The sequence below is a fragment of the Mytilus californianus genome, unplaced genomic scaffold (genome assembly GCF_021869535.1).
Source record: "Mytilus californianus isolate M0D057914Y unplaced genomic scaffold, xbMytCali1.0.p SCAF_10, whole genome shotgun sequence".
Lineage (NCBI taxonomy): Eukaryota > Metazoa > Mollusca > Bivalvia > Mytilida > Mytilidae > Mytilus > Mytilus californianus.
The window spans coordinates 24,227,074-24,244,063 of NW_026262582.1; the positions used below are offsets into that span (position 1 = coordinate 24,227,074).

General features: G+C 31.1%; 1 protein-coding gene across 26 annotated transcripts in view; it reads left to right on the forward strand.

Annotated features, from left to right (window-relative positions):
• LOC127717804 (inositol-trisphosphate 3-kinase homolog) overlaps positions 1–16,990 on the forward strand; it is a 96,799-nt gene that overhangs the window by 24,523 nt on the left and 55,286 nt on the right. For 9 of the 26 annotated variants that reach the window (XR_007989387.1, XR_007989390.1, XR_007989391.1 and 6 more), the window contains 5 exons: positions 84–863; positions 1,900–1,941; positions 2,068–2,193; positions 2,486–2,569; positions 2,817–4,037. Coding sequence is in view for 1 of the 26 variants with exons in the window: in XM_052223629.1 (XP_052079589.1) it covers positions 11,294–11,326 (33 nt within the window). In the remaining 25 variants the exon portion in view is untranslated. The other 17 variants (XR_007989395.1, XR_007989396.1, XR_007989398.1 and 14 more) reach the window with 15 other exon arrangements.

A 16,990-nucleotide genomic window follows, 5' to 3' on the forward strand; every position in this document is an offset into this window, starting at 1 on the left:
TAGGTATGTATTTGTAGTTAAGGAGGATGGATAAACAGCCTCTAGGTATGTATTTGTAGTTAAGGATGGATAGACAGCCTTAGGTATGTATTTGTAGTTAAGGAGGATAGATAAACAGCCTTTAGGTATGTATTTGTAGTTAAGGAGGATGGATAAACAGCCTTAGGTATGTATTTGTAGTTAAGGGGGATGGATAAACAGTCTGAAGGTATGTATTTGTAGTTAAGGAGGGAAGATAAACAGCCTTTAGGTATGTATTTGTAGTTAAGGATGGATAAACAGCCTTTAAGTATGTATTTGTAGTTAAGGGGGATGGATAAACAGCCTTTAGGTATGTATTTGTAGTTAAGGAGGACGGATAAACAGCCTTTAGGTATGTATTTGTAGTTAAGGAGGATGGATAAACAGCCTTTAGGTATGTATTTGTAGTTAAGGAGGATGGATAAACAGCCTTTAGGTATGTATTTGTAGTTAAGGATGGATAAACAGCCTTTAAGTATGTATTTGTAGTTAAGGGGGATGGATAAACAGCCTTTAGGTATGTATTTGTAGTTAAGGAGGACGGATAAACAGCCTTTAGGTATGTATTTGTAGTTAAGGATGGATAAACAGCCTTTAGGTATGTATTTGTAGTTAAGGATGGATAAACAGCCTTTAGGTATGTATTTGTAGTTAAGGAGGATAGATAAACAGCCTTTAGGTATGTATTTGTAGTTTAAGGAGGAAAAATAAACAGCCTTTAGGTATGTATTTGTAGTTAAGGATGGATAAACAGCCTCTAGGTATGTATTTGTAGTTAAGGATGGATAAACAGCCTTTAGGTATGTATTTGTAGTTAAGGAGGATGGATAAACAGCCTTTAGGTATGTATTTGTAGTTTAAGGAGGAAAAATAAACAGCCTTTAGGTATGTATTTGTAGTTAAGGATGGATAAACAGCCTCTAGGTATGTATTTGTAGTTAAGGATGGATAAACAGCCTTTAGGTATGTATTTGTAGTTTAAGGGGATGGGTAAACAGCCTTTAGGTATGTTTTTGTAGTTATGGAGGATAGATAAACAGCCTTTAGGTATGTATTTGTAGTTAAGGATGGATAAACAGCCTTTAGGTATGTATTTGTTGTTCAGGAGGATGGATAAACAGCCTTTATGTATGTATTTGTAGTTAAGGAGGATTGATAAACAGCCTTTAGGTATGTATTTGTAGTTAAGGGGGATAGATAAACAGCCTTTAGGTATGTATTTGTAGTTCAGGAGGATAGATAAATAGCCTTTAGGTATGTATTTGTAGTTAAGGAGGATTGATAAACAGCCTTTAGATATATATTTGTAGTTAAGGAGGATAGATAAACAGCCTTAGGTATGTATTTGTAGTAAGGGAGGATAGATAAACAGACTGTAGGTATGTATTTGTAGTTAAGGATGGATAGATAAACAGCCTTTAGGTATGTATTTGTAGTTAAGGATGGATAAACAGCCTTTAGGTATGTATTTGTAGTTCAGGAGGATAGATAAACAGCCTTTAGGTATGTATTTGTAGTTAAGGAGGATTGATAAACAGCCTCTAGGTATGTATTTGTAGTTAAGGAGGATTGATAAATAGACTGTAGGTATGTATTTGTAGTTATGGAGGATAGATAAACAGCCTTTAGGTATGTATTTGTAGTTAAGGATGGATAAACAGCCTTTAGGTATGTATTTGTAGTTCAGGAGGATGGATAAACAGCCTTTTGGTATGTATTTGTAGTTAAGGAGGATTGATAAACAGCCTTTAGGTATGTATTTGTAGTTAAGGAGGATAGATAAACAGCCTTTAGGTATGTATTTGTAGTTAAGGAGGATAGATAATCAGCCTTTAGGTATGTATTTGTAGTTAAGTATTGAAGATAAACAGCCTTTAGGTATGTATTTGTAGTTAAGGAGGGAAGATAAACAGCCTTTAGGTATGTATTTGTAGTTAAGGAGGATAGATAAACAGCCTTTAGGTATGTATTTGTAGTTAAGGAGGATAGATAATCAGCCTTTAGGTATGTATTTGTAGTTAAGTATTGAAGATAAACAGCCTTTAGGTATGTATTTGTAGTTAAGGAGGGAAGATAAACAGCCTTTAGGTATGTATTTGTAGTTAAGGAGGATAGATAAACAGCCTTTAGGTATGTATTTGTAGTTAAGGAGGGAAGATAAACAGCCTTTAGGTATGTATTTGTAGTTAAAGAGGGAAGATAAACAGCCTTAGGTATGTATTTGTAGTTATGGAGGATGGATAAACAGCTTTTAGGTATGTATTTGTAGTTAAAGAGGGAAGATAAACAGCCTTAGGTATGTATTTGTAGTTATGGAGGATGGATAAACAGCCTTTAGGTATGTATTTGTAGTTAAGGGGGATGGATAAACAGCCTTTAGGTATGTATTTGTAGTTAAGGAGGATGGATAAACAGCCTTTAGGTATGTATTTGTAGTTAAGGAGGATGGATAAACAGCTTTTAGGTATGTATTTGTAGTTAAGGAGGATGGATAAACAGCCTTTAGGTATGTATTTGTAGTTAAGGAGGATGGATAAACAGCCTTTAGGTATGTATTTGTAGTTAAGGAGGATAGATAAACAGCCTTTAGGTATGTATTTGTAGTTAAGGAGGATGGATAAACAGCCTCTAGGTATGTATTTGTAGTTAAGGATGGATAGACAGCCTTAGGTATGTATTTGTAGTTAAGGAGGATAGATAAACAGCCTTTAGGTATGTATTTGTAGTTAAGGAGGATGGATAAACAGCCTTAGGTATGTATTTGTAGTTAAGGGGGATGGATAAACAGTCTGAAGGTATGTATTTGTAGTTAAGGAGGGAAGATAAACAGCCTTTAGGTATGTATTTGTAGTTAAGGATGGATAAACAGCCTTTAAGTATGTATTTGTAGTTAAGGGGGATGGATAAACAGCCTTTAGGTATGTATTTGTAGTTAAGGAGGACGGATAAACAGCCTTTAGGTATGTATTTGTAGTTAAGGAGGATGGATAAACAGCCTTTAGGTATGTATTTGTAGTTAAGGAGGATGGATAAACAGCCTTTAGGTATGTATTTGTAGTTAAGGATGGATAAACAGCCTTTAAGTATGTATTTGTAGTTAAGGGGGATGGATAAACAGCCTTTAGGTATGTATTTGTAGTTAAGGAGGACGGATAAACAGCCTTTAGGTATGTATTTGTAGTTAAGGATGGATAAACAGCCTTTAGGTATGTATTTGTAGTTAAGGATGGATAAACAGCCTTTAGGTATGTATTTGTAGTTAAGGAGGATAGATAAACAGCCTTTAGGTATGTATTTGTAGTTTAAGGAGGAAAAATAAACAGCCTTTAGGTATGTATTTGTAGTTAAGGATGGATAAACAGCCTCTAGGTATGTATTTGTAGTTAAGGATGGATAAACAGCCTTTAGGTATGTATTTGTAGTTAAGGAGGATGGATAAACAGCCTTTAGGTATGTATTTGTAGTTTAAGGAGGAAAAATAAACAGCCTTTAGGTATGTATTTGTAGTTAAGGATGGATAAACAGCCTCTAGGTATGTATTTGTAGTTAAGGATGGATAAACAGCCTTTAGGTATGTATTTGTAGTTAAGGAGGATGGATAAACAGCCTTTAGGTATGTATTTGTAGTTAAGGAGGACGGATAAACAGCCTTTAGGTATGTATTTGTAGTTTAAGGAGGAAAAATAAACAGCCTTTAGGTATGTATTTGTAGTTAAGGATGGATAAACAGCCTCTAGGTATGTATTTGTAGTTAAGGATGGATAAACAGCCTTTAGGTATGTATTTGTAGTTAAGGAGGATGGATAAACAGCCTTTAGGTATGTATTTGTAGTTAAGGAGGATGGATAAACAGCCTGTAGGTATGTATTCGTGGTTAAGGAGGATGGATGACATACATGTACTAAACTTTGTCGAATGAAAAACATTAAAGTCATATGAAACAAGTTTCTTGTACTTTTAATGTTATCGAAATTATTGAACGGATGCATGAATATATACTAAACTTAAGTCCTGAATGCACGTTTTTTTGATATTTATTATGAATCTTATAAAGTATTATCGACAAATAATATTTCATTCAGTGATTGTTGGTTGCAAGCTCATTAACCTTCTAGTTTGTTGCCAAAGTTTACCGTATTATGACATTGATAACCAACAGAGCATGTGGTGCATGAGACAAACAAGTGAATTGATAGAGCCATGATATTTTTTTCTTTTGTTTCCCATTTATTAATTTAACTTTTCGTTATTAAGAAGATTAAGATGGCTGCCGAGCTGAAAACACTGTGAAAAGTCAGCTCCCAGTTTTTTGCAGTTTTATGTGTTTTATATGAATTGTTGCATGATAAAAAGTGGATAGACTGATAGATAACAATTTGCTGAATCATTGGATGCCAACTTATGAGAAAAATTTGGTGGAACTTTTGTGATATTTACAGAAAACCATTTTTTGGATTTAAGTGTTCACCTATTTATTGATTATATTTACTTGATCACAAAGGATTTAATACAACATGCCTGGAGGCAATAGCCTTACAAGTAACAGATCTGTGAATAAAAGTGGAAAATGTGGAAACACTGTTCAGACTTTACTAGCTGCCAAAGTAGATAAAGTTGACAAAGAAAAAACAGAAAAACCTAATAAACAACCAAAAAGAACTCACTCTGAAGTGTCAAATGAATCAAATACAAGTGTTGATCTGACTGGTATAATTAGTATACAAAGGGACTTAGATGAAATTAAACAAAACCTTGAGGGTGGATTAAAAAAGATAGACCTTGAAAATGCAACAAAAGATCTTGTTAAGTCAAGTGATCTGGAAGTCATTGTAACATCTATTGTGAAGAATTTATTTAAAGAATTTACTTCATCATTAGAGACAAAAATTGATGAAAAAGTATCAGAAGTTATAGGGGAAATGCAAGAGAAAATAGATGCATTATCAATTGAAAATGAGAACTTGAGGGAGAAAGCTGAGGTAGCTATGAAAAGCCTTTCTGCAACAAAGAAAGAATTACACCAAAATGAAAGACTGACAAGAGAAGCGATTACCAGCAGCAACTATAATGAACAATATTCTCGCAAAAACAACATAAGAGTTATAAACTTTCCATGGCGAGAGCGACAAGATCTGCGTGCGGACTTTATAAGTAAAGTGAAAAGGGACATGAATGTAGAACTTGAGGAAAGAGATGTTGTCGCCATCCATAGAATTCCATCTGACAAATTAGGACCAAAGCCTCTAATTGTGAGATTATTTAGTAGCGATGTTAAACGAAGAGTGATGCGAGAAAAGAAGAATTTAAAAGACCATGTAAGATTTTATGATGACATTTCCAAAAGAAACATTGAATTGATGAAAAGACTAAATGAGACTGAATGGTTCAGCGACGTATGGTACTTCAACTGTGGTGTATATGGAAGGATATCTGATGGTCTACAGCTGAAGTTCAATATTTTTGATGACATTTTTCTTAGATTGAGACAAAGGAAATAAGTAGTTAACTTAGTATATGACTTTCATTGTTACATGTACATTATGTCTTGATGAATTTTAATTTTTTTTTTAAAAGTGTTTTTCTTATTTTCATGGGATAAATCTTAATACTATAAAAGTTGTCTCCACTTTGTAAAATAGTTGACTATGTCATAACTGATAAATCATATACAGGATATATAAAATTGAAAGAACAATTATACTGCAAAAAACTATTGTTTTGACATTAATTTAATAAAAAATGTCTGCCATCTTGATGCTAAATTTTTGTTTTTATCTCTATCTTTTTCTTTCCAGTCCTTTATTCTTTTTATTAATTATTGCATTTCTGCAATATCATTCCATTACATTTTGTTTTGGTTTAGTTTATGGTGAGTTTCCTACTTATCATTTTTTATGCTTCTATATGTTGGTGAAATGTTTTTCTTTAGTATTTTTTATACATATGGAGAATAATCAGATATTACTATTACAATTTTTTATGGTCATGTTATGTGCTAGTGTATTTATCGACATCATATCATGTGTGCCCTGAAGTTATTAACTGTTAATTGCCAAGGTTTGGGAGATAAAGTTAAAAGAAGAGATGTTTTTAACTATTTAAGAACAAAGAATTATAATATTTACTGTTTACAAGATACTCATTTCTTATGTGAAAATGAAAATAATATAAGAGCTATGTGGGGATATGATAGTTTTTTTTCATCATATAGTTCAAATTCAAGAGGTGTAGCAGTTATGTTTAATAACAACTTTGAGTTTAAGGTCCTAAAAGAAAAAAAAGATGTTGGTGGCAATTATTTAGTATTAGACTTAGTTGTTGATACTTTACATTTTACACTTGTAACTATTTATGGACCAAATATAGATAATCCAATTTTTTATGATCAAATTATGTCAATTATAGATGATTTTGGTAATGATAGCTATATGATATGTGGTGATTTTAATCTTGTTCTCAACCCTGATATAGATTATTTTAACTATTTACATGTAAATAACCCAAATGCTCGGGGAAAAGTTTTAGAAATCATTGAGGAAAGATGTCTCATTGACCCTTTCCGAGAACTTTACCCAGATTTGAAACGTTTCACATGGAGAAAAAGAACCCCCTTTAAACAAGCAAGGCTAGATTTTTTTCTTTTGTCTGAAAATTTACTATGCTGTTTGAATAATTGTAATATTGAGCCTAGCTATCGCTCTGATCATTCTATGGTTATATTAAATCTAGAATTTAATCCATTTGATCGAGGTAGAGGATTGTGGAAATTTAATAATTCATTATTGTATGATCCAGAATATATAAAGATTGTTAAGAAAAAAATAGTAGAAGTTAAAAAACAATATGTAACACCTGTTTATGATATAGATAGAATTGAAGACATAAATAATGAAGATCTCCATTTTAATATTAACAGTCACTTATTTCTTGAGACAATGTTGATGGAAATTAGAGGCAAAACTATATCTTATTCAAGTTATAAGAAAAAAGTAAAAGAAAAACAAGAGAAAGATATTAGAAATGAAATCCTAATTTTGGAAGAAAAGGTAGATGAAGGTTCAATAAAGATTTTGGAAAATAAAAAATATGAATTAGAAAATATAAGAAAAGAAAAAATTAAAGGGAAAATAATTCGATCAAGAATACAATGGGTAGAAGAGGGTGAAAAACCTACTAGCTATTTTTGTGGGCTAGAATCAAAAAATTTTACAAATAAGATAATACCAAAAGTAGAAAAAGAAAATGGAGATGTAATTTCAAAACAAAAAGATATTTTGAAAGAAGTGAAATCTTTTTATGAAAATTTATATAAGAATAAAGATCAGTCAAAGGGAGATAAATTCAGTAAACTCGAAGAAGGATTGAAAGATATAAAGTTTAAAAAATTAACTGATGATGAGAAAAATAATCTTGAAGGTAAAATAACAATTGAAGAAGCTGGTTTGATATTGAAAAATATGAAAAATAATAAAACACCAGGATCTGATGGTTTCTCCACAGAGTTCTTTAAATTTTTTTGGAAAGATTTAAAAATTTTTGTTGTAGACTCCTTGAACTACAGTACTGAGATTGGTGAACTATCTGTTACGCAAAAACAAGGAATCATTACATGCCTGCCGAAAGGAAATAAACCTAGACATTTCTTAAAAAATTGGCGACCTATATCTTTATTAAATACAGTTTATAAAATTGGCTCTGGAGTTATAGCAAAACGCTTTAAAACAGTTTTAGATAAACTGATAGATTTCGATCAAACTGGATTTATTAGTGGGAGATATATTGGAGAAAATCTTCGTTTAATTTATGATATTATGCAATTTACTGAGGAAAAAGACATTCCAGGACTTTTATTGCTCATAGATTTCGAAAAGGCATTTGATTCAATTTCTTGGGAATTTTTAACCAGTGTCTTGAAGTTGTTCAATTTTGGAGAATCAATAATTAATTGGGTTAAAGTTTTTTATAACAATATTAAATCAGCTGTTAATCAGGGAGGACATCTATCAGAATTTTTTTCTATAGAACGAGGCTGTAGACAAGGTGATCCCTTGTCGCCTTATATTTTTATTCTCTGTGCTGAAATATTAGCACTAAAAATACGAAATAATGATAAAATAAATGGCATTACAGTTGCTCAAGCTGAGCACAAACTTTCACAATTTGCTGATGACACATCTCTTATTTTAGATGGTAAAGAAGAATCTTTGAATGAAGCATTAAATGAATTAGATTGGTTTGGAAATATATCTGGTTTAAATATTAATTTTTCTAAAACACAAGTTATTTGGATAGGAAATAAAAAGTATAGTAATGAGGTATTATGCCAAAATAGAAACCTTACATGGGGAGAAACATGTTTTAAGTTATTAGGTATAAGCTTTGATGTTAATCTTGATAGAATTGTAAAAATTAATTATGATGAAAAAATTGTACAAATAAAATGTGTAATTAAACAATGGTCAAAACGAAATCTTACTGTTATTGGTAGAATTACTGTTGTAAAGACATTGATATTGCCTATTTTAAATCATTTGTTTATATCCTTACCAAATCCAAGTGATGATATTTTAAAAAATGTTATTGAACCTATGTACAATTTTATATGGAGTTCACCAATTGATAGAATAAAGAGATATGTTTTACAAAATGATATTGAAGATGGTGGACTCAAAATGATAAATCTTAGTGCATTTATTTTAGCACTGAAGTGTACATGGATAAGGAGATTATTTAAAACAGACAACAAATGGCAGAATGTTTTTTTGTCAAATGTTCATGTAGAACTTGAAAAATTTTATGGTTGTGGAAGTGTTTATATACAAAAATTACAACAAAATATAAAAAATAAATTTTGGCAAGATGTTCTGAAAGCATGGCAACTTCTCAGAGAAAAAGATGAATATGACAGTTGGGAATGCTTTCTTGCTAGTCCAATCTGGCTTAACAATAATATAAAGGTAGCAAATAAACCTATTTTTTATAAAGATTGGTTTGAAAATGGTATAAGATTTATAAATGATATTGTAAATGAAGATGGGACTTTTTTCTCTCATCAAGAATTAGAAGAAATGTATCAGATAAATGTGAATTTCATGAGATATAATAGTATTATATCTGCTATACATCAAGCATCAAAATCATTTGTGGGAAAAAATCACAAATTAGAACTACCTTTAATTCCATCTGCTATTAAAAGACTTGTTAAAAGTTCAAAAGGATCTAAAGATATGTATATTGTTTTAAATAAAAATAAAAGTGTTCCCTCTAGTCAGTTAAGATGGACTGAAATTTTTGGCTTTGATCAAAATCATTGGAAAAAAATTTATAAAATGCCATTTGTTGTCACAAATAACACTAAGTTACAGTGGCTGCAGTATAGATTCAATCATCGAATCTTAGCTACAAACAAATTTCTTCATAAAATTAAGATTTATGATAATCCAAATTGTACATTTTGTAATAGAGAAATTGAAACATTAGAACATTTATTTTGGGATTGTGAACATACACAGATATTATTAGAACAGATTGAAAATTGGTTTCTGACCAATGGAGTTAGTGTATTTTTTACAAAAGAAGTTTTTTTGTTTGGTAACATTGCAAAAATATCAAAAGGCAATGCAGAAAATACTCTTTTTCTTACCATAAAGCAATATGTTTATAATACCAGATGTTTTAAAAAAAAACTGTCAATAAACTCAGTAAAAGAGAAGATGAAATATGTGTATGCAATTGACAAAAATATTGCTATGAAAAACAAATGTGAACATCAGTTTCACAGAGAATGGAACATTTTTAATAGATTACTTAGTTAAGTATAAAAATGTATACACTTTAAATTTAATATTATACATGTTATAAATGAAAATGCTGTATTTACTATGCTAAAATAGAATTCAATGTCTAGATGAATTGTATTGAAAACTCACCACACTATTTTCTCTCACTCTCTTTTCTCTCTCTCTCCGGTGTTCAGACTGCTTTACTCTTTATCTTATATTTGTATATTTAAAAAAAAAATTGCTTCCTAATAAAGAGATGTATTGTTAAGATAATATCAATAGATTTATATATTATATATTGTTATTATTTGTGTATACACTGTATTATGTTGTAAATTGGAAGTTATAAATAATAAAAATTAAAAAAAAAAAAAAAAATTTAACTTTTCGTTAACAGTCGTTAAATGATTTGTTATTTTAAATTCGTTCCTTTAAGAATTAGTTATTACTATTAATCTTTTATTGCAGGTTTGTTTACAATCTTTCATCATGGTGTTCCCCTCGCACTTGCGCTGGCTTTTTTCAGATAAATTTTAAACCAAAAACTTTCAAGACAACATATAAACTGGAAAGAATTAATTGTTGTTGATATTAAAACTGGAACCCAGTTAAAAAAATTATTAGCTTGGTTGTTCTGGAAGGATATCTAGTTCCTGCTCTTTTGAGTCACTATTCTGGAGTCAATGAGCAACCTGACTATAGAGTCTCGTTCGAGTCCAGATACACTGGACCTGTGTTCAACAGTTGAAAGTCCTTTACAATTAAAACTCTAATGAAATATATTATGGAACTATAATAGATAAGTTACATTATCGGTGTTCCCACAGTCTCTATCGCTCTGCTTAACTCTTCATAAAATTGCATATCACAGCATTGTGACGTCAAATACGTTAACCAGGCCTAAAAAACTTTGACCTGGACGTATCATTGAAGTCATAACGAATGAACCGACGTTGATAAGTTTGACCCGAACTTATCAAGTCATCTTCCGGTTTGCTTGTGAAACATTAACAAAGAAAACCACTTATTTCTATCATGCAAAATACACAAATACAATCCGATAAATCGGTTATGAGTTCAAAGGACAAAACCCTCTAATTATCAAATACCTGTTAAAACAAGTATCATGACGATGAGTACCGATTATCAGGTTGTCTGCATATTTGTATTATAAAATACCAGCTGCTCGACACAAAATGTAGCCTTTTTGAACTGGTTTGCTATGCTCACTCGACAAAAAATTTCATATCGCGACTAGGAGCTGATATTTCACAATATCAATATGCAGATAACCTGATAATTGGTACTCATTGTTGTCTAAACAGGTACTTGATAATTAGAGGGTTTTGTTGGTTTTAACAGGAACTTGATAATTAGAAGGTTTCATTGTTTTAACAGGTACGTATACTTCATAATTAGATGGTTTTGTTGTTTTTACAGGTACTGGATAATTAGAGGGTTCAGAGAAATGGTAACAAACACATGGAGGAATGTCCAACATAGATCTTTTCCCACAACCAGAGGTGAGTCTCTCTTATTATACATTAATTACTGGTACTGAGTTTATACTTCCTGAATTCTGGGGTCAAAACCTGTTTGTAAAGTTTCATTTCTTTTAACCTGTTCTAATATTACTTACCACCTACATGTAATTTGCACAGTGGAATATTTTCACCATTTTATGACAATCACAAAATCAGTGGAAAATTAATACCCAACAAAAATTTCCAATTTTACAGTATCCAATGACTTTGAAGAAAAGATACATATCGGTAAATGGTCAGTAACAGATGGAGGAATGAACTGTGCATAATTCATTTCCTACAGCATAGAGGGTAGCCCTTGAACCTGTTCAATAAGGGGATATAGTAAAATGGCAAATCATGTCCCAAATACATCTATATTATAATTGAAGTCTGTTAGAATATCTAGCAAAATTCATTTCTGAGAGCCAGTGGTGAATCTCCTACCTGATCAATAAGGGGAGATAATAATGTTCAATAAGGGGAGATAATGAAAGGGTCAATAGAAATGGTCCCAAATACATGTACATGGTTCAATTTTGGAATTCAGGCTAGTCCATTATACCAATTAAGTATAAGGATATATTTAAAGGGTTTACAGAAATGTAACTTGATGGAATGTCTGACATATTTCATATCCCAGATCCACAGGTGAATACATCTTTTATACCTATCCAGTAAATTCGAGTAGTGTGTGGGTTCATTATTATTTGTTGGTTCTGATTTTCTTTGACTCCTTGTATATATGTAAAACAAAAATTTAATGTTTTTTCTTTGACTCCTTGTGTATATGTAAAACAAAAATTTAATGTTTAATGAAGTTTAAATCTTCTATAGGCTTGTATGCATCCATCAAAAGACACTTTTTCTTCAATCCAAGAATATTGGTATCTGCTAAATAAGTATATTAAATTGTTAATAGAATTAAGAAATGGTCACAAATTTATGAAGGAATGTCCTGCATATTTCATTTAGAAAGCCTCAGTATAGAAACTTTATGGTAAATTTGTCATTCCGTGTAATATTAAGACATTACTAAAAACTCGAGTTTCAAGTAAACACTGTTAAAACTTAAGATTAGTGCCTAGCTTAAATCATTTTCTGAAGGTGAGTACTCCTAAATACATGTGTAGAAAGGCATGATTTTGTTCTGCTTGATCTTATGTTTCTGTTATCTTTAATATATATTTGTATTAAAGACCTGTAAATTATTTTATATATATTTTGCTACTTCTAAAAACAAGTTTAACCATGCAACATGTGCATGTCAGGAATATTGTCAGTCAGGGTTCTCTTTGGATATATCTTAATGTTTCTTGTAATTTAGGGAATTTGTAGTTGATGGCAGATCTATAATAATCTCTGTTAAATTATTCACAACTTTCTAAAAATTAGTCAACTAAGAGCTTGACATACCGTGGATTCATCAGTTTTCTGGGAAAAACAATTTTTGTGGATTTTGTGGGTAAAGGTGAACCACAAATTTTGGTCTGTTTTCTGCTCTTTCGTTAGGTTGTTGTCTCCTTGACACATTCCCCACTTCCATTCTTTATTCTATTAGTGAGATCAGTATAAAGATGCTCAGTGAGTTCAGTCTAAGTCTAAAGATACTTAGTTAGATCAGTCTAAAGATACTTATTGAGATCAGTCTAAAGATACTCAGTGAGATCAGTCTTAAGATACTCAGTGAGATCAGTCTGAAGATACTCATTGAGATTAGTTTAAAGATACTCAGTGAGATCATTCTAAAGATACTCAGTGAGATCAGTCTAAAGATACTCAGTGAGATTAGTCTAAAGATACCTAATGAGATCAGTCTAAAGATACTCAGTGATATTAGTCTAAAGATACTTAATGAGATCAGTCTAAAGATACTCAGTGAGATCAGTCTAAAGATACTCAGTGATATTAGGCTAAAGATACTTAGTCAGATCAGTCTAAAGATACTTATTGAGATCAGTCTAAAGATACTTAATGAGATCAGTCTAAAGATACTCAGTGAGATCAGTCTAAAGATACTCAGTGAGATAAGTCCAATGATACTCAGTGAGATTAGTCTAAAGATACTTAATCAGATCAACCTCAAGAAATTGAAGAGATCAGTCCTATAATACTTGGTAAAATCAGCTAAATATACTAATTGATATCAGTCTAATAATACTTAGTGATATCAGTCTAAGTCTAAAGATACTTAGTAAGATCAGTCTAAAGATACTTAATGAGATCAGCCTAAAAAAAGTTAGTGGGATAGTCTAAAGATACTCAGTGAGATCAATCTAAAGATACTTAATGAGATCAGTCTAAAGATACTTAAAAAAAGATCCGATGTATGATTTACACAACTTCGTTTGTGTCCTTTCGATATGTTTTAACAGAAAATTTCACTCATCATTGAAGTTAAAGATAAATTTCAGTGTTCTATTCAAAACACATGATTATAGTTGAATAATCATGGAAATAATGTTTAGAACACTTATAATCAATATGAAGGAAGTTGATAGTTTACAAAACAAAATTTTGCTGTTTATAATGTTAATTATTTCCCTTTACTCGTAATATTAGCAAATTAGTAATTGCTACAGAATAAATATCCAAATAACAGCTACGCAATAACATCCTGTTAGAAAACAAAGCAATAAGTTATTGACCAACCAAACAATGTTTAGAACTAATTATTCATAAAATGTCATTATGATAGAAGTTTTCATATCCAAGTTAGACCTTTTTAAACCAGTGCCTTATATTATAGTAGTGATTATTTCATTCCAAGTTCATGACAAAGACATTAAATAATTCAACTTGGATGGTAAGCTTAATTTCTATTTCACTGCACTCACATCACACTAACAACCAGTCACTGAAGCAATGAGCTAAACTGTTTAACCAGTTGATCAGTTTGTAGAGGTGAATATATACTGCAACTGGGTAAAACTTTTTTTTTAGCAATTGGTATAGTGATAGGGCAAAGTCTTCTGGATAATCACAGTAAGAAAAGATATATATCGGTAAATGGTCAATAACAAATCATGGATGAACGGAGCATAATTCATTTCCTACAGCATAGAGGGTATCCCTTGAACCTGTTTAATAAGGGGAGATAATAACATTTACATTATATATATGAAGTCTGTCAGAATATCTAGCCAAATTCATAGTGGTGAATCCTCATATCTGTTCAATAAGGGGAGGTAATATCTTTAATATATTGGTATAAAAGACTTCTGCATTATTTTATATAATAGACAACTTTCGAGTTCGATGCATTTCTGTCAAAAACTTTGGTTTTAGTGAACATCATTCGTGCGTTTAGGGGCATCGTCATTTCCGTTCCCATGTTGAGCGAGTGGTCGGAAAACTATGATGCTATATTGCACGAATTATTCGGCAAATTGAATTCTCATAATTGACAAACAGCACTGCTGTCATTAGGGAATTGTGATTAAGTACCTACAGAACAAACATTATTTCTAGTTTATCCTGCACAATGACGATCACTAAGACGCTTGATGAACGTTATTTGTGCAGGGATACAGGCGATCCCCTCTATCTGGTAAATGACGTCATAAAGGCGCGCATAATTGACGAGTTTTTTCTGGTGACAGACAAACTCGAAAGTGGTCTATTCTTTCTTATATCAAAAAACAACACTGCAAAATATCCATTTCAGGAACATTATCAATCATGGTAGTCTTCAAATATATCTTAAAATGATTCTTGTACTTAAGGAAATTTAGAGTTGATGGCAAAACTATGATAATCTCATAGATTATTTACAACTTTGTCGGGTTGTTGTCTCTTATAAACATTCACAATTTCAATATTCTCTATTCTAATAGTGAGATCAGTCTAAAGATACTCAATGAGATCAGTCTTAAGATACTTATTTAGATCAGCTGAAAGATATTTAATGAGATTAACCTAAAGATACTTTATGAGATAAGTCTAAATACATTTGGTAAGATCAGCCAAATATACTTATTGAGATCATTCTACATGTTCTAAAGATACTTAGTGATATCAGTATAAAGATACTTAGAGAGGTCAGTCTAAAGATACTCAGTGAGATCAGTCTAAAGATACTAGGTGAGATCAGTCTAAAGATACTCATTAAGATCAGTATATGATACTTAGTGAGATCAGTCTTAAGATACTTATTGAGATCAGGCTAAATATACTTAGTGAGATCAGTCTAAAGATACTTATTGAAATCAGTCTAAAGATAGTTAGTGAGATCAGTCTAATAAACTTACTGAGATCAGTTTAAAGATACTTAGTGAGATTAGTCTTAAGATACTTAGTGAAATCAGTCTAAGATAATTAGTAAGATCAGTTCAAAGATATTAAGTGAGATCATTCTAAAGATATTTAGTGAGATCAGTTTAAAGACAGTAAGTGAGATCAGTCTAAAGATCCTAATTGAGATTAGTCTAAAGATAAGTAAAAAGACAAGTCTAAAGATACTTAGTGAGATCAGTTAAAGATACTTAGTGAGATTAGTTAAAGATACTTAGTGATATCAGTTAAAGATACTTAGTGATATCAGTTAAAGATACTTAGTGATATCAGTCTAAATATACACAGTGATATCATTCCAAAGATACTTAATGAGATCAGTCTAAAGACACTTAGGGCATACGATGCAGTTACAGGGGAGGTAATGATGTTGCCAACGTTAAATGTTATTTTTCGCGACATCAAACTGTGACATATCAGAAAAGATGCATTTTCGACTGATTTTTATCATTTAGACTGATTTATCTTGAAAACGAGTTGATGGACCCCTCTTTTTAAAAATGACATTTGGCTTGATTATGCATGAAGATTTTTTTGTGCCAATTTTTATGAACATTGCACTGATTTTTAATTAGGTAAATATACAGCCAAAAATGCCGTTTTTTGCCTAAATTCATGAAAATGTGATAAAAATGAATTATTTCCAAAGAATTGTTACACAAATTCAAAACACACTTATGTACAGAAGATATTCCAGATGTTTTCACAAAAATCCTCTTGCTTTTATCTTTTGAAACAAAAACGTTAGGTATGACTTTCAAAAGAATAGACATGGTAGAAATGTCCAAGAAACCGAAATGTCCAGTAAATGTCTAAAATTTCAACTCCATTTATCCCTAAAAGTAGCACATGATGGTATTTATTTTATTACATTTTTATACCCCCGCAGACATTAATTCAAAAACGCTTTAACCAATATGCATGAAACTTTGGTGAATTGTTTATATCTATTGACGTGAGCTCCATTTCGTTTTTTATAAATTTCAGATTTACCATTTCCAAGTTTTGGGGTTTTATTCATTAAAAAAGGGGGGATTTTCCAGTTTTCGGACAATAACTCAAAAACAATTTCACCAATTTGCATGAAACTTTTGTGAATTGTTCATATCTATTGACGTGAGCTCCCTTTCGTTTTTTTTATAAATTTCAGATTTCTGTTTCTGAGTTTTTGGGGTTAATTTATTCATTAAAAAAGGGGGGATTTTCCAGTTTTCGGACAATAACTCAAAAAATTTCACCAATTTGCATGAAACTTTTGTGAATTGTTCATTTCTATTGACCTGAGCTCCCTTTCGTTTTTTTTTGTAAATTTCGGACTTACCGTTTCCGAGTTTTGGGGTTTTATTCATTAAAAAAGGGGGGATTTTCCAG